At 47.0% G+C, this 24,787-nt stretch overlaps 1 protein-coding gene across 1 annotated transcript; it reads left to right on the top strand.

Annotated features, from left to right (window-relative positions):
• Window positions 1–742: 742 nt before the first annotated feature.
• Window positions 743–22,843, top strand: hcfc1b (host cell factor C1b). Its single transcript, XM_038298427.1, has 29 exons — window positions 743–923; window positions 3,245–3,393; window positions 3,471–3,631; window positions 3,700–3,902; window positions 4,062–4,146; window positions 8,614–8,720; window positions 8,802–8,981; window positions 9,098–9,328; window positions 9,406–9,539; window positions 12,052–12,180; window positions 12,257–12,484; window positions 13,535–13,648; window positions 16,471–16,627; window positions 16,700–16,812; window positions 16,898–17,033; window positions 17,110–17,243; window positions 17,385–17,535; window positions 17,620–17,711; window positions 17,791–17,874; window positions 17,954–18,020; window positions 18,100–18,236; window positions 18,317–18,460; window positions 18,539–18,722; window positions 18,798–18,914; window positions 19,008–19,210; window positions 21,440–21,556; window positions 21,633–21,818; window positions 21,894–22,194; window positions 22,276–22,843. Exons 1-29 carry the CDS (start codon window positions 743–745, stop codon window positions 22,332–22,334), a joined length of 4,284 nt encoding a protein of 1,427 aa, XP_038154355.1. The 3' UTR covers window positions 22,335–22,843.
• The last annotated feature ends 1,944 nt before the right edge of the window (window positions 22,844–24,787 follow it).

Below are 24,787 nucleotides of genomic sequence, written 5' to 3'. Positions count from 1 at the left end.
GCCCCCCCCTCTGCACGTGCCTGGTAAGCGCTGTGTCAAAGCAGGGAAATGCGGCTCATTTGTTGTCATCTAAACCCAGATTTCCATGTGAAAGACAACATTTGTTTGATATCTGTGAAAATTGTCAACCATCCGGGTCACAGTCCAGCTTGAAAAGGTTCAGACTATCCAACTAAACCTGGAGTTTTCTAGAACACATTTCTCCTCTCATCCAAGAGGCTTCTCCAGTTCTAACTACTGGTGGGAACACTGAGATTAAGGTTCTGTAGATTACTGAGATTAATGTACTGAAGGTTGAACAAAGAGTTAGGGGACAGAAGGGGGCTTTGTTTATCAGATTTAAGGCTTTCTGTTTTTCCAGTAAATTTATATTTTCTGAGTTTTAATTCACAACCAGAGAATAAAGCTGCGCAGAAAGTTCTTTGTTGAAAAATGAAGCACCTGAAGGGGGCAGCATAGCGCTTAGCCTGTGATAAACACTTAGCAGACCAGCCCAGCAGGCGGCGCTAATGAGCGTTAAACTAAGTAACCCGCAAAGAAGAAGTAGAGTAGCGTTAGCTGCTATCTGCTAGCCGTTAGCGGATCACCGGGACTTCGCGGCCTGCAGACCCGGGGAACCGTTAGTGGGTCTGGCCGCCCTGAGAACTCAGTGGAGGAGCCGGTTGGATCAGAACCAGCCGGTCCGAAGCAACCAAATGATTAAACCGTTAAGCTGCGACTAGATCCGAGCAGAGCTAAACCCATGGAGACCCTGAATGAGACCCCCACTGTGCTACAGCCCCGCTGGAAGCGGGTTCTGGGCTGGACCGGGCCGGTTCCGCGGCCGCGGCACGGCCACCGGGCCGTGTCCATTAAGGAGCTCATGGTTGTGTTCGGAGGAGGGAACGAGGGAATCGTGGATGAGCTACACGTCTACAATACAGGTGGGTCCGGCTGAGGCGGCGGGCAGTGGGCTTTAAAGCCCACAACAGCTCGGCTTCCAGTGGATAAACTGGGGGAGAACTTCTGGAACCTTAGCGGGGCTGAAGCGGGTTATTATGTGCTTTGAACCGGAGGATGGAGCGGCTTTAAATCCGGCTGTGGTCCCGTCACAGGGAGCCTGTTTCCACCTGCTTCTCCCCGGTTCGTCTTAAGCCTTTAGCATGTGGCAGTTAGCATTTAGCTCCTGCTTATCAGCCAGAGACACGGTGAAAAATGGCGCCTTTTTAATGAAAACATTGTTGATGTCACATAGCCCCGCCCACACCGACAGGCGCTTAAACAAACAAACAGAACAAAATAATAAAGGCGGCTTTTATTTTCCTTTATTCCTTCGAACCGTAGAAGTCCAGAAAATTTCCATCCAGTAAATTCAGTTTGAACCAGAGAACAAGACCCCCCCCTGTCCGTCCAACATCCCACCCCGGATTATGAGCGGGAGGTGCTGCTGGTGGAGCAACAAAGGAACCATGGATACAAAAAAAAAAAAAATCTGCATTTTAATCTCAAAACTGTTTCTTGGTGAAAACCTCTATGACCCATTTAGAACGTCCAGTTAGAACCTTTATTATCCCAGTGAGAACCTTTATAATCCCAGTGAGAACTTCTATAAAACCAGTCAGAACTTCTATAATCCCAGATAGAACCTTAATGGTCCAAAATGGAGCCTTTATAATCCCAGTGAGAACCGTTATAATCCCAGCGGGAACCTTAATGCTCCTAATTAGAACCTTTATAGTCCCAGTTAGAACATTTATATTTCTTGCTAGAACATTTATAATCCCAGTTAGAACCTTAATGGTCCAAATTATAGCCTTTATAATCCCAGTGAGAACCGTTATAATCCCAGTGGGAACCTTAATGGTCCAAATTATATCCTTTATAATCCCAGTGAGAACCTTTATAATCCCAGTGAGAACCGTTATATTCCCAGTGGGAACCTTAATGGTCCAAATTATAGCCTTTATAATCCCAGTGAGAACCTTTATAATCCCAGTTAGAACCTTAATGGTCCAAATTATAGCCTTTATAATCCCAGTGAGAACCTTTGTAATCCCTGTCAGAACCTTACTGGTCCCAGTTAGAACCTTTACAATCCTAGTTAGAACCTTTATAATTCCGGTCAAAACCTTAATTATCCCAGTTAGAAACTTCAGTTAGAACGTTTATGAACCCAGTTGGAGCCTTAATAATCCCAGTTAGAGCCTTTATAATCCCAGTGAGAACCTTTATAATCCCAGTTAGAACCTTAATGGTCCAAATTATAGCCTTTATAATCCCAGTGAGAACCTTTGTAATCCCTGTCAGAACCTTACTGGTCCCAGTTAGAACCTTTACAATCCTAGTTAGAACCTTTATAATTCCGGTCAAAACCTTAATTATCCCAGTTAGAAACTTCAGTTAGAACGTTTATGAACCCAGTTGGAGCCTTTATAATCCCAGTTAGAACCTTAATGGTCCAAATTATAGCCTTTATAATCCCAGTGAGAACCTTTGTAATCCCTGTCAGAACCTTACTGGTCCCAGTTAGAACCTTTACAATCCTAGTTAGAACCTTTATAATTCCGGTCAAAACCTTAATTATCCCAGTTAGAAACTTCAGTTAGAACGTTTATGAACCCAGTTGGAGCCTTAATAATCCCAGTTAGAGCCTTTATAATCCCAGTGAGAACCTTTATAATCCCAGTTAGAACCTTAATGGTCCAAATTATAGCCTTTATAATCCCAGTGAGAACCTTTGTAATCCCTGTCAGAACCTTACTGGTCCCAGTTAGAACCTTTACAATCCTAGTTAGAACCTTTATAATTCCGGTCAAAACCTTAATTATCCCAGTTAGAAACTTCAGTTAGAACGTTTATGAACCCAGTTGGAGCCTTAATAATCCCAGTTAGAGCCTTTATAATCTCAGAACCTTTATAATCCCAAGGAGAACCTTTGTGTTTCCAGTCAGAACCTTAATGTTCCCAGTTAAAACAGTTATAATCCCAGTCAGAACCCCATTAACAGATTAAGAAGATGACGAAGTGCTAACTCTTTTGGGCCAATCAGATCCCGCCTCTTTCGCTCCACCAGATGTTCTCAAACACCTGTGACCACATGACATCAGAAATGACATCAGAACGCCGAACCCTGTGGGTCAGAATCCAGAACCCGGTTAGCGTGATCCTTAGCAGAACACAGACAGCATGTATTTCAGCAGCTTGTTTCCGTGGCGATGGTGGCTGTGGATGGTGTGACCCTCATTACTGTCATGTCCCCCCCCAGCTACCAACCAGTGGTTCATCCCGGCGGTCCGTGGCGACATCCCGCCGGGCTGCGCGGCCTACGGCTTTGTCTGCGACGGGACGCGCCTGCTGGTGTTCGGAGGGATGGTGGAGTACGGGAAGTACAGCAACGAGCTGTACGAGCTGCAGGTCAGTGCCGCCGCCATGGAGGCGCCCCCTGCTGTCACCATGGCAACCGGTCAATAAGCCTCTGCTGTCCTCTGCAGGCCAGCCGCTGGGAGTGGAAACGTCTGAAGGCCAAACCCCCAAAGAGAGGCCCACCCCCGTGCCCCCGCCTCGGACACAGCTTCTCCCTGATTGGCTCCCGGTGTTACCTGTTCGGTGGCCTGGCCAATGACAGCGAGGACCCAAAAAACAACATTCCCAGGTCGGACCCACCCCCACCCGTCCACACAGCGCCTGTCCCTCAGTCTGACTGTAGTCCCTCTCCTGCAGGTACCTGAACGACCTGTACTGTCTGGAGCTGAGACCCGGCTCCACGGTGGTCAGCTGGGAGATCCCGCCCACATCCGGGCCGCCGCCGCCCCCCAGGGAGAGTCACACGGCAGTGATGACGACCAAGGGCGGAGTCAGCAGGCTGATCATCTACGGCGGGATGAACGGTTGCCGGCTGGGAGACCTCTGGGTCCTGGACTTAGGTGAGGGCCCGCCTCTACCGGTTTCCATGGAAACCTCTGAAGGACTCAGACTAACAGTCCGCTTTCATTTCCTGTTAGAGGTTGTCGTGATTTTCTCACAGAATCAGAAGAGTTCATGAAATCCTTTCCTGATTGGTTCTTTTTCTGATGATGTCACAGAGTCTTTGGTGTGGAGCCAACCAGCTCTCAGTGGGACGCCGCCCCTCCCCCGCAGCCTGCATTCTGCCACCGTCATCAACAACAAGTACTGCGACACAGAACCGCCATAGACCCACTGTAGAACTAGATCCTGTAGAACTAGATCCTGTAGAACTAGATCCTGTAGAACTGGATCCTGTAGAACTGGATCCTGTAGAACTAGATCCTGTAGAACTAGATCCTGTAGAACTAGATCCTGTAGAACTAGATCCTGTAGAACTGGATCCTGTAGAACTAGATCCTGTAGAACTGGATCCTGTAGAACTAGATCCTGTAGAACTAGATCCTGTAGAACCGCCATAGAACCACTGTAGAACTAGATCCTGTAGAACTAGATCCTGTAGAACTGGATCCTGTAGAACTGGATCCTGTAGAACTGGATCCTGTAGAACTGGATCCTGTAGAACTAGATCCTGTAGAACTAGATCCTGTAGAACTGGATCCTGTAGAACCGCCATAGAACCACTGTAGAACTAGATCCTGTAGAACTAGATCCTGTAGAACTGGATCCTGTAGAACTGGATCCTGTAGAACTAGATCCTGTAGAACTAGATCCTGTAGAACCGGATCATGTAGAACTAGATCCTGTAGAACTGGATCCTGTAGAACTGGATCCTGTAGAACTGGATCCTGTAGAACTAGATCCTGTAGAACTAGATCCTGTAGAACTGGATCCTGTAGAACCGCCATAGAACCACTGTAGAACTAGATCCTGTAGAACTAGATCCTGTAGAACTGGATCCTGTAGAACTAGATCCTGTAGAACCGCCATAGAACCACTGTAGAACTAGATCCTGTAGAACCGCCATAGAACCACTGTAGAACTAGATCCTGTAGAACTAGATCCTGTAGAACTGGATCCTGTAGAACTAGATCCTGTAGAACTGGATCCTGTAGAACCGCCATAGAACCACTGTAGAACTAGATCCTGTAGAACTAGATCCTGTAGAACTGGATCCTGTAGAACTGGATCCTGTAGAACCGCCATAGAACCACTGTAGAACTAGATCCTGTAGAACTAGATCCTGTAGAACTAGATCCTGTAGAACCGCCATAGAACCACTGTATAACTAGATCCTGTAGAACCGCCATAGAACCACTGTAGAACTAGATTTTGTAGAACTAGATCCTGTAGAACTGGATCCTGTAGAACTGCCATAGAACCACCGTAGAACTAGATCCTGTAGAACTAGATCCTGTAGAACTAGATCCTGTAGAACTGCCATAGAACCACTGTAGAACTAGATCCTGTAGAACTAGATCTTGTAGAACTAGATCCTGTAGAACCACTGTAGAACTAGATCCTGTAGAACTAGATCTTGTAGAACTAGATCCTGTAGAACCACTGTAGAACTAGATCTTGTAGAACTAGATCCTGTAGAACCACTGTAGAACTAGGTCCTGTAGAACTAGATCCTGTAGAACTAGATCCTGTAGAACTAGATCCTGTAGAACCGCCATAGAACCACTGTAGAACTAGATCCTGTAGAACTAGATCCTGTAGAACCGCCATAGAACCACTGTATAACTAGATCCTGTAGAACTAGATCCTGTAGAACCGCCATAGAACCACTGTAGAACTAGATCCTGTAGAACTGGATCCTGTAGAACTGCCATAGAACCACTGTAGAACTAGATCCTGTAGAACTAGATCTTGTAGAACTAGATCCTGTAGAACCACTGTAGAACTAGATCTTGTAGAACTAGATCCTGTAGAACCACTGTAGAACTAGATCCTGTAGAACTAGATCTTGTAGAACTAGATCCTGTAGAACCACTGTAGAACTAGATCTTGTAGAACTAGATCCTGTAGAACCACTGTAGAACTAGATCCTGTAGAACTAGATCCTGTAGAACCACTGTAGAACTAGATCCTGTAGAACTAGATCCTGTAGAACCGCCATAGAACCACTGTAGAACTAGATCCTGTAGAACTGCCATAGAACCACTGTAGAACTAGATCCTGTAGAACTAGATCCTGTAGAACTAGATCCTGTAGAACCGCCGTAGAACTAGATCCTGTAGAACCACCATAGAACCACTAGAACTAGATCCTGTAGAACCACTGTAGAACTAGATTTTGTAGAACTAGATCCTGTAGAACTAGATCCTGTAGAACTGGATCCTGTAGAACTGCCATAGAACCACTAGAACTAGATCCTGTAGAACCACTGTAGAACTAGATCCTGTAGAACTAGATCCTGTAGAACCGCCGTAGAACTAGATCCTGTAGAACCACCATAGAACCACTAGAACTAGATCCTGTAGAACCACTGTAGAACTAGATCCTGTAGAACTAGATCCTGTAGAACTAGATCCTGTAGAACCGCCGTAGAACTAGATCCTGTAGAACCACCATAGAACCACTAGAACTAGATCCTGTAGAACCACTGTAGAACTAGATCTTTTAGAACTAGATCCTGTAGAACCACTGTAGAACTAGATCTTTTAGAACTAGATCCTGTAGAACCACTGTAGAACTAGATCCTGTAGAACTAGATCTTGTAGAACTAGATCCTGTAGAACCACTGTAGAACTAGATCTTGTAGAACTAGATCCTGTAGAACCACTGTAGAACTAGATCCTGTAGAACTGCCATAGAACCACTGTAGAACTAGATCCTGTAGAACCGCCATAGAACCACTGTAGAACTAGATCCTGTAGAACCGCCATAGAACCACTGTAGAACTAGATCTTGTAGAACTAGATCCTGTAGAACTAGATCCTGTAGAACCGCCATAGAGCCACTGTAGAACTAGATCCTGTAGAACTAGATCCTGTAGAACCGCCATAGAACCACTGTAGAACTAGATCCTGTAGAACTAGATCCTGTAGAACCGCCATAGAGCCACTGTAGAACTAGATCCTGTAGAACTAGATCCTGTAGAACCGCCATAGAACCACTGTAGAACTAGATCCTGTAGAACTAGATCTTGTAGAACTAGATCCTGTAGAACCACTGTAGAACTAGATCTTGTAGAACTAGATCCTGTAGAACCACTGTAGAACTAGATCCTGTAGAACTGCCATAGAACCACTGTAGAACTAGATCCTGTAGAACCGCCATAGAACCACTGTAGAACTAGATCCTGTAGAACCGCCATAGAACCACTGTAGAACTAGATCTTGTAGAACTAGATCCTGTAGAACTAGATCCTGTAGAACCGCCATAGAACCACTGTAGAACTAGATCCTGTAGAACTAGATCCTGTAGAACCGCCATAGAACCACTGTAGAACTAGATCTTGTAGAACTAGATCCTGTAGAACTAGATCCTGTAGAACCACTGTAGAACTAGATCTTGTAGAACTAGCTCCTGTAGAACCACCATAGAACCACTGTAGAACTAGATCCTGTAGAACTAGATCCTGTAGAACCGCCATAGAGCTTTCCAACCAAACAGGTTTCAGTTCTGAACCAGGCCCTTTTTGATGCTAGTTCTGACCCGGCTGAAGCATCTTTGCTGCTCTAGCTGCGCGGTGGTAAAGTGGGTCTGATGCGCGGTGGGCGGAGCTACCCTATCCTTTCTCTGCCTGGAACAATGGCAGCTATATTAGCTGTGATCAGCGGGTAGAAAGTAGTTAGAATCTATGTTGAAGTGAGAAAGTCCTCCTGAAAACATGGTCTGTGCAGTCAGTTCATCCAGATTACCATCCTGCCTTCAAAGATTATTTCTCTGTGGGAGCCGCTCAGACCCCCACATACCGGCGCTGCGCTGTCACTGGGAATCCCCAGCAGCAGCTGCCTCAGGCCCGCTCGCCTCTCCAGGGTTTTCCCCTCCTGTTGGTGGCGGCTGGAAGTAGATGTTAGCGTTTTTCAGGTCTGTTCTACAAACTGCAGGCAGCAGGATAATAAAAGCCAACATATTCTGCCGGCAGGTTTCTACATTTGAAGTTAATTTAGGCGTTAATAAACTGTTTCAGAGGAGTGATCAAAGCGCTCTGCATCAGCAGTGCTGCGTCTGACTCCCTGCCAGCTCCCAGATCAGCTTCTCTCATTGGTTGATGTGGCGCGTCCAGCAGCTGCTGCTTCTGAAGCGCCTCAGATGCTCTAAACGCACTGCAGGCGCCTTTAGCTGCGCCTTGATGCGAGTCAACCATTGACTTTGCATGGAAACCAGCTGCTTCTGCTGCCTCTGCTGCTAGCAGTCTGAATGTAGCATTAGCCACTCTGAGCTCCGCTATTTAACAAGGACATGCACAAAGATTCATTACTTCTTTTAGAGAAAAGGAAACAACAGATATTCTACTTTTAAAAAATAGGCGGTTATTGAAAGTCTGGTAGCTTAATTTGGCTAACTGACCGAGCTAAAAGAGGCTAACCCTTATTTTATGATCTAGAGGCTCCGTTTGTTCTGGTTTTGATCCGATATTTCTCCAGTTTTACTGTCTGAACCCCAGAGAAGTGTTCACAGCGATTTGATTGGCTGCTGCCGCCATGAGAGTCCAACACCAGACGGTTTGGGTGGACCGGGCCTGGGTCAGAACCGTTCTGATCTGCGTGTCTCTTACAGGATGTACGTGTTCGGAGGATGGGTCCCTCTGCTGGGGGATGACATCAAGATGGGGACGCATGAGAAGGAGTGGAAGTGCACCAACAATCTGGCCTGCCTCAACCTCGGTACGCGTCCACAAACACAGAGACGCACCGGCGATCGCAGAACCCGTCCCCCCCCTAACCCGAGTGTATGTTTGTGTGTAGAGACGATGAGCTGGGAGACGGTTCTGATGGACGGCGATGAGGAGAACCTGCCCAGAGCTCGGGCCGGTCACTGCAGCGTGGCCATCAACTCCAGACTCTACATCTGGAGCGGCCGGGACGGGTACCGGAAGGCCTGGAACAACCAGGTCTGCTGCAAAGACCTGTGGTACCTGGAGACAGGTGAGGACAGACTGACAGCTGGTCCAGTCGATTGATTTTAACTCTTTTGGAAGGACAGCTAAAACCACTCCCCCAAAACAATTCCAACTGTCCCAACCTGTCCCCCCTCCCCTCAGAGTGTCCAGTGGCGCCGTCCCGGGTGCAGCTGGTCCGGGCCAACACCACGTCCCTGGAGGTGAGCTGGGGTCCGTCTAAGACCGCAGACACGTACCTCCTGCAGCTGCAGAGGTACGACATTCCAGCCGGCCCCGCCCCCGGTGCCGCCCCTCCTTCCCTGGCTCCACCTAGCCAGGCCGTCCCGGCGCCGGGTTCTGCTCCTGGAAGCCCGTCGGCTGCAGACGCCAAAGGTCCGGGTAGGTTCTCCTATGGGGGGGGGCGATGTGAGGAAATGCTTTTTTCTCACATGGTGTTTGTGTTTCTGCAGCGGTCCTGAGGTTGTCAGCAGCTCCGAGTGCGGCAGGGGGGGGCGTCAGACTGGCCGCGCCAAAAACCCCTGTGACCATGGCAACGCTTCCTGCTGGTGTCCGTGTGGCGGTTCCTGCTCAGCCCAGTCAGGTGGTAAGGACGCCGCTCAAAAACATGGAAGAAAACGAATCATTTACTTCTAGTTATAAATTGATTAATTGTTTATTAGATAACATTTTGTCCATCTAATTAAATGATAAACTACGATTAAAAGTTATGTCACAAGAGGGCGCCGCTGTTCACCGCTAAGCGGAGTCTCACTGGTATTAGGATTAGAAGTAATGGAGCCGCTAAAGCAGAACAATGATCAGATCCAGAATCTGATTATTTCTACATTTTCAAATTAGCTTAATTAAAAGCAGAAATCACAAAAACCTGCTGGGGCGTCCGTCACGGGAAACAAGGTAAAATATGTTACATCATTAATTTAATACGAAAATAAATATCCAACCACTCAATAAGAAATTTGTACATTTTTAGCAGCAATGATTTATTAATAAAAAAAATCACAATAATAAGGATATCACCAGTTATTTGAAATAAACGGATCAATAACCAAAAATGCTTCAAAAACTATTTATCAGTTAGACTCAAAACACTCAATTTAAATATGCAAAAAAACACCTAATAACTGAAAGTCCAAAGCTGCCCGTTCTTTTTGTTTTTTAATAATAATGTCCACAAAGGAGTTCCATATCCTCCCAACTCAAAACAAAGTCCTGGAAGTGTTCCTCCGTTTGCGTTCAAAGTCCCGTTCCAAAAACAATAAAAATAAAAAGAGATGCCACCAAAAATCCCCAAAAAGAAAAATCAGATCCCACCGGGAGCGTCTTTCTTTCCCCTCTGCGGCGTCTTCTTGCACCGAGCGACGTCCTCTGGGTGCGAACACTGACCAGGGTTCTAAATGTCCGTTCTGCGGCGCTTTTTAAAGAGTTTTAAACATTCAGCCAAACCAAAATCTCCAGCTGCACAGATCTGACAGTTTGCGTCTTCCTCTCCTCTAAAACCTCGCACGCCGACGCACACGCCACTTTCTATTCACTAATTTTCTCCACACCAAAAAAAAAGCATTTTTACCAGTGGAGATTCAAAATAATATTATATGAATCATATCATATTGATGAACTATTGTTCTACCAAATAATTAGTTACCTGTAGACTTTAATGTATTTATACAAGAAAAGAAAACAACATAGTGGTTAATATGTCACATTAACATTGATTTATTTATCTGTTTCAGAGTAACTTCTTCTTTCTTCTATCATCTCAGAGTTCTACCAGAACTAAGGATGTAAACAAATAGTTGACTTACGATTAATTATAAATTAAAGGTTGATTAGATTCAGATGGGTTCCCTCTGATTGATAAAATCCACTTTTATGTTACAGCGGTCCACCAGAGGGCGCCATTGTTCAATATTTATCAGATTCTCCTTGGTATTTACAATAGAAGTAATGTCAGAGCAGAACCATTGATGGATCCACAGTCCAGTCCAGAATATTTCCTCCTTAATGGATCCAAGGATCCAGGATGAACTTCCTGTGGTTCTATTAGTGAATCTAAACTCTGATGAACTCCTTCAGTTCTCCTAAATGGGTCCATTTAGCGGCGCTGATGGAGGAGCAGCAGAACTTCTCTGCTGGATCAGAAGGAGAAGATGAGAGAAAAGTAGAAACCATTAGAACAGGATAAAAGACAAGCTAGCAGTTAGCATGTTAGCTGGAGAAGCTTGATGAGGTCATGACCTTTATGGAGACAAGTTGTAACGCTAAGTTCAGATCGCACGCAGCAGGAGCAGCTTAAACGCGCGTTCTGCTTCATTTTAGATGCTTCTACAAGTTTAGTTCTGACGCGCGGCTGAAGCATCTCTGCTGATCCAGCTGCGCGGTGGGCGGAGCTACTCTATCCTTTCTCTGCCTGGAACAATAGCAGCTATATTAGCTGTGATCAGCGGGTAGAAAGTAGTTAGAATCTATGTTGAAGTGAGAAAGTCCTCCTGAAAACATGGTCTGTGCAGTCAGTTCATCCAGATTACCATCCTGCCTTCAAAGATTATTTCTCTGTGGGAACTGCAGGACCTTTTCCTGCGCCTTGATGCGCATCAACCAATAACTTTGCATGGAAACCTGCTGCTTCTGCTGCTTGGGGTCTGAAAGTAGGATAAAATTCCTCTGACAGGAACCAGAACCAGACCAGCTGTTTAAAATCTCTGCTAACAGAACAAAGTCTCTCCCAGCTCTGATTGGTGGATGAAACTAAAAACAGAGAAGTGCTCAAAGTTGGCGTCCGCTACATGTCACAGCGACATACCCCATCTGGTAATGATAGCTCTACATCTCTGTTTATCAGATTTTATTCATCTTTTTTTTAGTAATCTAACAGTATTTACAGCATTTAATGCAGCAATATAATGATGTTTTTTTTAGATTAACTCGTTCATGTTAAGGATGAAACTTAAACTTATTGAAACTTAAAAAAAGATGGATAAAAGAACAAAGATGGAGTTGGTAAAGTTTAGATTTTGGGCAAATGCTTTATCTCTTAATGTCAGGAAATCTCCTGATGCTGTGTTTCCATGGTAACTCCTCCTTCCGTCTTCTTTCAGGCGATAGGTAGCGGCCCTCAGATGAGTGGCATGGCGGCACTGGCGGCGGCGGCAGCAGTGACTCAGAAGATCCCTCCGTCCACGGCGCCGGTCCTCGGCCTACCAGCAGGGGGCGGCGCGGTGAAGATTGTGAGTCTGGGACCGGTTACCATGGTGGCGATGAGATCGGAGCTCATGGGTGATCGCCTCCTCGCTTCCGTTTCAGGTGAACAACTCGGCAGCGCGTCTCCTGAAGACGGCCGCCGCTCAGGTGGGCGGGGCTTCAGTGGCGTCCGCTGCGGGGACTCCCAAACGGCCAATCATCACGGTGCATAAGTCGGGCTCGGTGACGGTCTCCCCACAGCCTCAGGTGGTCACTACAGTGGTGGGCGGAGTCACAAAGACCATCACCATTGTCAACAGTCCCATCAGCCTGGGAGGAGGCGGAGCTTTGGTGAGTGATGTCACACAGAAGCTGTTTCTCAATTCACTAGAAGTCTGTTCTAGAGAAGAACCCAGGAAAGTCTGGACTCTGGGAGAACCGGAGCAGAATTAATCTGGATCAATTAGAACAGCAGCGTACTGATGACATCATCACATTCAAAGCTAGTCTGGAGCTGCTTTTCACCTCCTGTTATTAATAATCTCTAGATAATAATAAATTATGACTTTTTTCATTTAGTGGAGGAATAATAATGAACACAGTCAGATAAACACAAATCAAATGAACATTTTACCAAATAAAACAAAAATATCCATCAGAGGCAGCGGTCCTTCACACACGGCTATGCAGAGAGAGGGCTGCTGCAGACGGGCTAACGTTAGCCCTGGCTGTGGCTGGCCTCAGAGGTCCGCTGGTTGCTGTGGTCCTCTCAACCTTGAAATTGGTGTTTTTTAAATTACGCGCTAAATCAGTAAATGTTCCTTATAGTGAAGCTTAAGGTCCAATTTTCTCGCCTCAAATGATCTTAAAACGTACTTTTATTGAATAACGGCAACAGAAAATAGAACTTTTAACTTTATCCTCTGAGCTCTGTGAGCGCTAACCTGGAAGCTGCTGCTGCTGCAGTGCATGCTGGGACAGCTGTGAGTCTGGAGAACGGACAAGTCTGCTCTGATGCATGCTGGGTAAAGAGGGAGGGGCTAGAACAACATCCGGAGACTTTGTCCGTTCTCGGTCTTCTTGTTCTTGTGAATTGGAACAGTACTAGGGCTGAGGCTGATGACGTTTCACGAGGACACGAGAACGCACAAGTACACATAGTGAGATATGGTTAGTGTTCTGGTAATGAGTATCTGCAATGCTTAAACAGAGTAAAATAACGATCGTCGGCACCAGAACCCATCAGAACATTCTGATTGGACAGAACAGTTCTGTGTTCGGTTTTTATTTTCGACTCTGTTGTTCCTACATGTTCTCTGCTGTCTCTGAGAACATGCAATCAGGCTCAGGCTCTGCAATCAGGAGAACCTGCTGGGTCTCAAACATCTGCTCCTCTTTCAGATCGGTAACCTTGGAAACCTGGGGAAGGTGGTGTCGATGGTCCAGACCAGGACGGTCCAGAGCGGAGCGGTTACAGGTCAGGCTGGGAGCAACCCGGTCTCTCAGATCCTTCAGGTACGAACCAGGTCCTGAACTGAGCCGTACCCGAAACGGGTCACAGAGACGGACAGGAAGTGACATCATGATGCTATTGCCAGGCAACAGAAACAAAGCCAAAGGAAATAAGTCTCACCCCAAAATCCCTCATCCTCCGTCTCCGCCCCGCATCGCTCAGACCGCCTGCGCAAAGCAAAGCTTCTCCCATTCTGCTCCGCTCCAACTTCCTCAGAGCTGCAGGACAGCATGCGCTATAATATCATTAAATTCACAGGAGGAAATGAGTGCTTCATATAATATGACATAATGAAAAAAATCCCCATCAGCATCCAGCAGATGTTCAGTTTCTGCCCAAATATTTTCTTTCTGTTGAGGATTTTTGTTACAGGGAGAACTAGGATCATCCATAGTTTCAGGGTTTCTACAGCAATGAGTAACTCTGTTTTAATGCTCTTATAAATCATTTTAATGCCATAAACAACTACCCGTTATTCCCATATATGTAAATATATTAGTGGTGGGTTGTTATCGGCGTTAACGCCAGAATCTTATCGCGCCAAAAACAAAATAATTCCATTAATCTATTAGATCTATACAGATTGGAAGCTGAGTCTATACTGATGACGACTTCCTCCTTCATATTGTTTCGCGTTTGCAAGCAAGTTACTCATGATGTAACCAGCGGCGACGCCGTTTGTTTATGCAACACATAATTCGGGCTGCGCTTGTTCCCTTACATCCAACTGATTAAAGTCAGTCCAAAGTTCACACTTACAGCTGCAACCTCCAGAACACGATGTTAGCTTAGCATATGCAGGCTACCAACATAAACAACCATCTTTAACACAGAACTAGCATAACATGGTGATGTTTTACCCAGCAGCCCTTGCTGCTGCTCCAGCCTCACAGGAAATTACAATGACTGCCTGAGTGACGGGTGGATAAAGGAGTTTGGACCGACCCAGATCTACTGATAGTTCATCATGAACTAACTGACTGATTACCTTTCAAAGTTCAGAATTCACGTTTATCTGAATAAACATTTATTAAACTCAAATATGTCTTATTTAGTATATTAATTTTCCTCACCAGCTCCTTCCCTAATTCACCAGCTGGCCTGATAAACATCATTTAGGAAGCTCACACATGTCATCCTTATCTTATTTGATTCTTATTTCTTATTTTTCTCTCTTCTGTAAATGATCGCACTGCCAGAATAAAAATTAGCAAGGGATTAATAAAGTAATTCTGATTCATAAAATTCAAATTAGCCATTTTAATCTAGATTAATTCCAAGATCACAGTGGGATTAATCTAGATAAAAAATGTAATCTATGCCACCGCTAACACGGCTTTACGGAACCGGAAATATATTGCGATTTAAAATATCTGATGAAATTTTTTTGCTAAACATTTTTTGTTATTTTTAAATCAAACATTTTAAATGCCACGACATTCAGATTTAATTAACTTTACTGCCAATTAAGGCCTCAATTAAAAAAATACTAATTAAATGATTTTTAATGACCTGCGGAAACCCTGTGATTGGGTGAATTTTGTTTGTTCTCGACCTCCAAACTCGGCATCTCTTCATCGCTGCCTGCCATAAGAAGTTTGTTTTGAAGTTGTCAGATTTGGGACGTCTGCGCGCGCTGGGTGGCGTTTTATTTCACGCTCCTGGATCCGATATAAGCCTCTCGGGGTAAAATAAATATTTTGATGGAGATGGGAAATCTCCTTCCTGGTATGTTGAAATACCAACAGTTTGCATCCAATCATTTAATTAAACAATGTTAGTTTTTGGGAATAAATAAGAATTATGCTCTAATTTGTAGTTACCGATCTGTTGTTACTATATTTAACTTTGACAAACCGGATCTTCTCGCTGTTCTTTTTCCTGTTTGTAATTGCGGATCTTGATCTGGCCGCCTTCTAACGGACCAGAGCAGAGAAAAAAAGTTCTGCTCCCTGTTTTGACGGAGAAGACGTTGGTGGACGGTAACGTGCGGAGGGGTAGCGGTGATGTGGAACAGATCTCATTGACTAACATGAGAGACCAGAACTCCGCCTGACGTACGTGAGTGGGGCGGAGGCGGGTGATGTGGAATCTGGGGGTCAGTTTTAGAACCACTGAAACTGGAGCTGCTGTTCAGAGTTGAGGTCCAGCTGGAAATGAACCGGCTTCTGGAACGGTGAAGGCGCGGGACGTCCCAGAAGGTTTGCCTTTGTAGAAGCAGTTTTATTGTCTCATATCAGAAATCAGAATCAGAATATATCCTACAACACGGCCCTATACTTACTTAGCAACAAACCGTACATGTTGAAGTTCAAGTATGAGTCTTAGCAATAATAAAGTCCCTAATGCCTTATTCGTACGCAATTAGATGATATATGAGAAGGTTTGGCATAAACAGAGAGCATCTGTATAAACATTCTTTGAGGGTCGGAGTGACTCTGACGCAGACCAGCCCACGTGAATTCCAGTAAGCTTTCGACATGATATTCCTGTGCATGTGCAGTTACGTAATGCGATGTGGACTGAAGATGGACTGCAGGTTGGGGGATAACAGAATTTTTGACGACGCGTTGCTGGATGTATGAAGTGTTTAAGACAGCTGTATGAATTCGGTTTTGTAATTAAATGTGTCCCCCCCCGCCGGATGATAGATGGTGTGAATCGTGGCCTTCTTTCTGTCATAAGGGAATTCTAGCAATGAGCTTCCATACCTTGTAGAGCAGAACAACCTGCTGGAGTCCAACTGTTCCAGGCGGTTCTGATGTCACTGGGTCTGAACCGACACACAATTAGTTCTGAGTTAAACCCGTCCTCTTCCTCTCAGACGAAGGGCGCTCTGCCCGCGGGAACCATCCTGAAGCTGGTGACCTCAGCAGATGGGAAGCAGACGGCCATCCTCAGCACGGCGCAGGCCGGATCCACCGCCAACAAACCCACCATCATCAAGACCATCCCGCTGTCGGCTCTGCAGGGAGCAGCAGGTACGGCGCCCGCCTGAGCAGCTGCGGTTCTGAACCAAAGCAGAGTACTCACTGAAGGTCCGCCCACTGCAGGTGGGAACAGTCCGATTACCATCCTGACCACCAAGGTGGGAACCGCGGGAACGGAGAGGTTGATCAGTGCCGTCCCCAGGATGTCTGCGGGCGTCCAGCAGGGCGTCACACAGGTAGGCTACGGCTGGGTGGCGCACAGAGGCCCGCTGAAGGCAACATGGGGCATCCCAACATGTCCGCCCCTCTCTGTGTTATCAGGTGGTGTTAAAAGGAGCGCCCGGGATGGGCGGTACCATCCTCAGAACCGTCCCCATGAGCGGACTGAGACTGGTGTCTCCAGCACCCGGCGGAAGCAGCCCTGCTGTCACCACGCTGGTCATGAAGGGGACCTCAGGTAAACAATTGGCGTTCAGGTGAGGCGTATGTCGTCGTGTGTCAGCTGACCATGAAGGTCCGCTTCCTGCCTGCAGGGGTCGCCAGTCTGAGCACAGCCACAGGAAGCATCTCCGCTGCCAACGCCTCCTTGACCACACCCATCACTACTCTGACGTCGCTGGCCAGCCAGGTTACCACAGCAACCGCCCCCACCTCAGGACCCAGACAGGTACCACAGTAGAGAAAAACAAAAAGCACGTCATCGACTCAACGGGCTCCAAGTTCAGAGTCTGACCTCTTTGGTCCAGCCTCTGGTTCTGCAGCGGATGGCTTCAAGTGATCAGAAGCGTTTCCTGTTTTCTTTCTGCAGGTGACTCTGATCACAACGCCAAGCGGTGCCGAGCCCCAACCGCTGGTCCAGGACCTGCCCGTCTCCATCATGGCCTCTCCGACGTCAGAGGAAACGGGGAATACTACAGGAAGTACCACGACCACCAACGCTGAGGGAGACGCAGCCACAGGTACGCAGCTGGTTCTAAAGCACGAACCTGAAGAACACCTGCAGAACTCAGGTAGTCAGAACTGATCAGGTGTTTGTGCAACAGTGACTCTGGTCTGCTCCAACCCACCGTGTGAGACCCACGAGACCGGAACCACCAACACCGCCACCACAGCTGGAGCTGGAGGACTCCGACAGGTGAGGAAACGTCTGTCAGTAAAGGTGGAGGACGTTCTGTGATGGGTACAGGTGTGTTAATGGCCCGTTTGTGTTACAGGTGTGCTCCAACCCACCGTGCGAGACCCACGAGACCGGAACCACCAACACCGCCACCACAGCTGGAGCTGGAGGACTCCGACAGGTGAGGAAACGTCTGTCAGTAAAGGTGGAGGACCTTCTGTGATGGGTACAGGTGTGTTAATGGCCCGTTTGTGTTACAGGTGTGCTCCAACCCACCGTGCGAGACCCACGAGACCGGAACCACCAACACCGCCACCACAGCCACAGGTAACAGTCCACACCTGCTCTTGATTTTTGGAAGAACCAAACGTGTTGTGACATCGCTTCCTCTCCACTTGATGTGCAGCTCAACAGAGTGGAGAAACTCCGCAAGGAGACTCCACAGACTCCGCCCCCTCATCTGATCCCGCCTCTGCTGTCAGTCACAGCACAGCATTAACTACCGTAACGCATGCAACGCCGGCCCCGGGTCCAGCAGTACCGGTATGTCTGGGTCCGGTAGACGTTCTTCAGAGACTCTAGGTGTGGAGAGCTGGTCGCTCTGATGGCGTTTTTCTCACCAGGAAATCTCCTCGTTGGTTGGAGCTGAGAGGATGGAGACCTCAGAGACGCTCATCATGGTGCCACGAGAAGAGGAGGAGCCAACACTGACAGACAGCCAATCGGAGGGCGTGGTGTCATCGGGGGCGTCGTCGTTACAGGTTCAGGTGAATGTTGGCGCCTCATCGGGCCAGTTAACACACAAACACACACACTAATACCAGGCTCCGCCCCCTTGTTCTCAGATGGCCTCCTCAGATGAAGGTCTTCCTCAGCAACTGATGTCATCAGAGGGGGACGGAGGTGAGGATGTCTCCAGGACGATGACCCTTACGTTGACGCCAGGACTGGTCCAAGATCAGCTGGCAGTTACTATGGCGACCGGCGAAGGAGCCTCACAGGTGGCGCTGCAAGCGGCTGGGCCCGTCGGTGAGACGCTGGGAGGACGGTGAGGTCACTGCTTCTGGCAGCGCTCTCTCTGAAAGTGTGCTCCTGTTTCTGTAGGTGAGGCTAACCAACCGAGCGATCAGCCGTTCCGCATTGTTCTGACACCTCAGGAACTGGCGGCGCTGGTCCAGCAGCAGCAGGAAGCAGAACCAGAGCCCAGCAGCGTTCCCACAGGTAGAGTTTCACAGGAATTTATTACATAAACTGATCAGGTGGAGCATGAAACCTGCTTGGTTCTGATTCTGTTTCTGTGTGAACGTGTTGCAGAGGGCCTCGCTCCAGCCGACAGCCTGAACGACCCGAGCGCAGAGAGCCACGGACACCAGCTCCCCACCTCAGCCGTGATCAGCGCCGTCGCTCGATTAGCCAGCACGTTTAGCCCCACCCCCACGATGGCGGAGGGCCAGGCGAAGAGCACAGCTGTCACCACGCCCATGGCGACGTCCAATGGCATTAGGGAACCTCCAATTGTGAGATGATTGGTGGAATTTAGAGAATTTCTCAACACCTTAGACCAGTCTGCCCAGTTTGTTTCCTGCATCAGTTTGTCAGCATCAGGAGTTTTAAAAGGAAGATTTACTAAATAGACCAATGTGCTTAAGCTAGCCAAGAACTCACATCTAGACATGCTTAAAGTTGTAGGGAAACTATATTTAAATGCCAAATCATTCTGGCTTACACGTGTATATTAATGTTCTCTTAATCAGACCATAGTGTCCCAAAAGTTGGAAAATTTCTATTTGAAAAAAAATTCATGTCTTAAAATCAGTTTTTTTCCCGTTATCTTCTGCAGGCCAGTTAGTTATTCGTCAGCCTGAACACCTAAATTCGGCCAATCATATATCAACGGTCGTCTGTCAATCAAATGTTTTCGGTCATAGCATCTTGATTCATGTGTCGCAGCTAATATACGCAACGGTTGAAATCAGAATCCTTTCCTTTCCCATTGAGTTGCGTCCCAGTGTTCACGGGGATGGACGTCTGTGTCTTCGGCAGGCGTAGAGCTAACAGAACTGGCAGCGTTGCGAGGCAAGGGCTCAAACATGTACGGCTGGAAGCCTTCTACACCAAACCAAGCTTCTGCCGCCCTGGCGTGCTCTTCCACAACATCTTCGTCCCGCTTTCCTCCTCTAAATAAAAAATGGATGACGGAGGAGACTCATCCACGACCTCCGACACTAAACTCTCCTCCTCTTGCATGTTTCCGCTGTCCATAGCGGTCCTTGACAGCGTCGTTTCTAAGGCACCAATTTAGTGCTACTTGGTCCCAATGGAATTTCTCATTGGGAACCTGCTAGCACTAAGATGCTAACTGGTTAGCAAGATGCTTCAGACAAACTGACCACAACCAAACTTGCTTGCAAACCTTCCTCCACAGCAATCCCGCCCCCTTGATAAACGACCAATCACATTCACTTTATTCACTCGTGTAAAGTCGTGCACCACTCGGGAGAATTCGGAAATGCAACGGTTGGAACGGCCGCTTCCCTACGACTTTTAACAGCACACCAAGAACACGTCTAACAACAAAGCTAAAATGGCTCCAAAACTCCAAAAAGAACAACAGTGTACCTAGAACATGCTAAGAACTTCAGTACACGGAGCTAAAAGGTCAACAGCATGCTAACACACTGACAGACGCTGTTTCTTTTTTATACTTGTGCGTTCTCGTGTGTTCTTCAAACATCATCACCATCAGCCCTAGTACTGTTCCAATTCAGTAGAACAGCAGACTGAGAACGGGACAAAGTCTGGATGTTGTTCTGGCCCCTCCCTCTTTACCCAGCATGCATCAGAGCAGACTTGTCCTTTCTCCAGACTGACAGCTGTCCCAGCATGCACTGCGGCAGCAGCAGCTTCCAGGTTAGCGCTCACAGAGCTCAGAGGATTAAGTTCTCTTTTCTGTGGCCTGTAGTTCAATAAAAGTACGTTTTAAAATCATTTGAGGCGAGATCATTATACTTTAAGCTTCACCTTATGGCCCGTTTACTGATTTAATGCGTAATTTTAACAAAAGTTCAGATGCTGAGAGGATCGTGGCAACCAGAAGAGCTCCGAGACTAACCGCAGCCAGGGCTAACGTTAGCCCAAAGGCGTATAGAGCGCCATTTTCTCTCTAGTTTCCTAGCATTTTACTTCAGAGTGCGCAGCTGTGCACTAAACCAGAGAACAAGTTTTTTAATTTTCAAAGGGCCTGCGTTGTCTAAGGCAGTACGCAGAGAACTAGCAACCCCATCAAAACTAAACTTTTACCCTCTGCGGCACTGCTCAGTGACACAGAGCAGAGAGAAAGTGAAACAGATTCTTTTAAATTTATAACTGCACTATCTGATAAAGATCTAAACTTTTGGGGGAGGAGAACTGTCAAAATAATCCTGAAGGTTATTAGAAAGTGGTCAGAGAGGACAGGGTTGTGAGGAAATACTGTTATTTCTTCACATTCTATGCCGTATGTCAGCACAAGATCCAGAATATGAAGAGCAGAATGTGTGGGACTATTCACATTTTGAACAAAGCCAACAGCGTCTAAGATAGCATTAAAGGCTAATTGGAAAGATGCATCTTCTGAGTTCAGACCTGCTGACTCTCAGTACGTTATCACGTGTCTAATAACACCCTAACGACACGGAGAACATGCCCAAAATACACACAGAACATGCCAACTACATGCCAGTCATATCTCCACTTTAATGCTGTAGGAACAGCGAGTCAGGACAGCGCCGAAGGAGAACCCGTGGTTTGACGTCGGCATCATGAAGGTCACCAACGCTGTGGTAACACATTACTACGTCCCCTACGACGACGGCGCGGTTGAGGTGAGGCTGCCGGCACTCAGAGTACAGGTGGAGCTGCTGCGGCGCTGTGGACTCACCGTTTGTTCTGTACCTGCAGGATTACGCGACTTCGGTGCCAGATTATAGTCAGATGAGGCGGGTGGAGCTGCAGCCTGGCACTGCCTATAAGTTCCGGGTCGCAGGGATCAACATCTGCGGCCGCGGCGCCTTCTCCGAGGTGTCGGCGTTTAAAACCTGCCTCCCTGGATTCCCTGGAGCGCCGTGCGCCATTAAGATAAGCAAGGTGAGTTACGCCTGTCGCCATGGAAACGTGTTTCCCCGCCAGAAGGGGGCGTCCTAACGACATCTGTCTCCTCAGAACCTGGACGGGGCCCAGCTCACCTGGGAGCCCCCCGCCGTCACCGCGGGAACCATCACAGAGTACTCGGTGTACCTGGCCATCCAGTCCAGCCAGGCCAAGTCGCCCGCTTCTGGTTCCGGCCCGGCCCAGCTGGCCTTCATGAGGGTGTATTGTGGCTCGGACCCGCGCTGCCTGGTTCAGGCATCCAGCCTGGCCAACGCCCACATCGACTACACCACCAAGCCCGCCGTCATCTTCCGCATCGCCGCTCGGAACCAGAAGGGCTACGGGCCGGCCACGCAGGTCCGATGGCTACAAGGTCAGAACCGCAGCCTGCAGCTCGGGGTGGATCGGAGTTCTGCCGCGGTATGATCATGTTTTCTGTTTTGTGTTGCCATAGAAACCAGCAAGGACTCCAAAGCAGCGTCCAAGAGAAGCGGACCTTCTCAGGACATGTAGGAACCGGCAGACGATACCAGAATCCCACCAGACACAGAAACTACCAGAACGTTCTGGTTTCATTTTGACCAGATCGATGCAAGGCGGCGCCGATGGTCGGAACCCAACCAGTTCTGCAATGATCCAGTTGGTTCTTAAAACACGACAAACTGATGGTTCTAAAGGTTCTGAATGAATGTGGCTATCGAGGACCGACCCAACTCCAGGTTCAGGTTCTTAGCTGGTCAGGGGCAGAGCGGTTCTGGTCTGTTTGGGTTCCTGATTTTAAACGATGAGAACAGAAGCTGAATATTCCTGAATGTTGGACTGTTGATCCGTTGATCCGTTCCCTTCAGAACTCACAGAATCCGGACCTGAGGTGGGCGGGGCTAAAGGACAACAGGAGCGTTGAGGCTCAGTCTTCTGGGTCAGAACTCTGGCTGTGGTTTGAGTTCTGGTGTTTAGTGGGCGGAGCCTCAGATGGTTGGGATGCCTTCAATATGGGGTGGGACTTAGAGGGGGGGGGGCTTCAATGTGGGCGGGGCTATGATGTAAATTTTCGTTTGTTTTTTTTACTTGATTAAATAAAAGTTTGATGTTTTCTTTGTTGATGATGGAGCGCTCTCATTGGTCCGTTTGTCCTGTTAATATTCTCTGGAACAATAAAGGTTTTTAGTGCATTTTTATACTGGCTGTTCAGAGTCGGATCATGAAACCCGTCCAGGGATCAGTGGGCGTGGCCTATTTTCGACACCAGGTTCACTCTGACATATCCCTGTTTTAGAGGTCTGATTGATTCTCTGAAAACGGGAATCTCACCCCAATAGAAACGTCCCTGCAATATCAAACCAAAGGATAATTGATCTTTGCAATTAGTGACCAATAATCGGTCAAAACAATAAAGAAGCATTAATCCGTTAACTTGTCCGGATCTCTGGGTCTTTTCCAGTTAATGTTCTTTAACATTTAAAAGTTAAAATTGAAGAAAAATATGACAAGAATCGACTTTACAAAGTGAAGAAAAGGTCAAATCTATTTTTCCAGCCGTTTGGGTCGCAGGCGGATTGTTCAAAATCTAAAACTTTATCGATCACATTTGGAAGCCGCTCAGAGCTTCAAAGCAAAACATAAAAAATAACCCAAACTTATTTGTTCCAATATTGACTAACTGGCGGCAGTGGCGCCACTAGGGGGTGGCACCGGCCACCCTGTGCAATGCCCCGGCCCCCCCACCGGCCAGTTTTTTTTTGTTTGTTTTTTTTACAGTGTCCTGTCTGGCAATGTAGCAATAAGCATAATTGTCTTGATGCCAAAAAACAGATTTTACTTTTTACAAGTGGAGCAGTACGGCTATCACCATAGCGTTCCACTTGATTTATGCAGATAAACAGCTTTATTATAATTATGCAGGAAGTTTTGCAGATTATATGGACACTGCAATGTAAGCAGAACAGGAAAGGAAAATATGAAAAAAGGAGATGAAAGAAAGAGGAGATAAAAGGGAGATAATGATAAAACATTTTCAGTCTGCTTCATCACCTGCTGAGCATCGAGTCCAGCGCCAGGAGACCCAAAGCCCCAGATGCCCCAGGGACCCCAAGAGCAAAGGCGCCCAGGAGGGACCAACCCAGGAAATCCGACCCCCACCAAGGGTGGAGGAGAGACAGCCCAGAGGAAAACCCCAGACACCGCAACGCTGGAGCCCCCGGGAACCGCAGGGACGAGTCCGCGGGCTCTGCCGACAGCCAGCCACCCCGAAGTGGAACCGGCCCCGGGGACCTGAGGCCCCAGGGGGAGCCCCAACCAGGCCTTGGAGGGGCAGGCCCCGTGGAGCAGTAGCCACCTGGGCATCCACCCCCAAACCCCGAGCTCCACCAGTGCACCAACGAGCCCAGGCAGGACGGGGGGTAATGGACTCCACACTGAGCGGAGAGGGGGCAGTTCAGACCCCAACCTGACAAGTTAAATAAAAAAAGAAAAATCTTTCTGATTTCTACAGGCAGGTTTACAACAATAGTAGATTAAAACCCTGAAATTATAGCTTTTAGTCCAACTTTTAATCTGTTTCTGGTAATTTTTTCCACTGTGAAAAGTATCATCTCCAGAAATAAAGAGTATAAACGATTTTTTTTTAAATAATCAAAATTATTGTTTTATTAAATTGACAGAGCAACTTTCAGCTAAAACTGAGGTGATATTCTAAGCTTCAAACATGATAAGGTTTTATTTCTCAGTAATGAAATTTAAAATAAAATAAATGTAACATTTAATACATCATTAAACAAAGGTACCATAATTAAACGTTTTCTATTTTTATTTTTTATTATTATTTTTTATTAATTAAAAAACGTACCATTTATTAATAAATATGACATTAAATGATAAATTGATTATCTATTTTTATTCATTTTTTATTTTAAAAAATTTAAATAATAAATAAAACAAATTCCTTCCCTTTTTCATGCCGTTAATTT

The sequence above is a fragment of the Cyprinodon tularosa genome, unplaced genomic scaffold, assembly GCF_016077235.1.
Source record: "Cyprinodon tularosa strain WSP-4 unplaced genomic scaffold, ASM1607723v1 ctg407, whole genome shotgun sequence".
Taxonomy (NCBI): domain Eukaryota; kingdom Metazoa; phylum Chordata; class Actinopteri; order Cyprinodontiformes; family Cyprinodontidae; genus Cyprinodon; species Cyprinodon tularosa.
The sequence above is the reverse complement of the archived record's forward strand: the minus strand, read 5'-3'. Positions and strand labels throughout refer to the sequence as shown.

Bases quoted from the DNA above. Each gene is read 5' to 3' on its own strand.
- hcfc1b (XM_038298427.1), top strand. From the start codon at position 743: ATGGAGACCCTGAATGAGACCCCCACTGTGCTACAGCCCCGCTGGAAG. The intron at 16,628-16,699 runs GTACGGCGCCCG...CGCCCACTGCAG, and splicing joins GGCTCTGCAGGGAGCAGCAG to GTGGGAACAGTCCGATTACC. The intron at 22,195-22,275 runs GTCAGAACCGCA...GTGTTGCCATAG, and splicing joins GCAGGTCCGATGGCTACAAG to AAACCAGCAAGGACTCCAAA.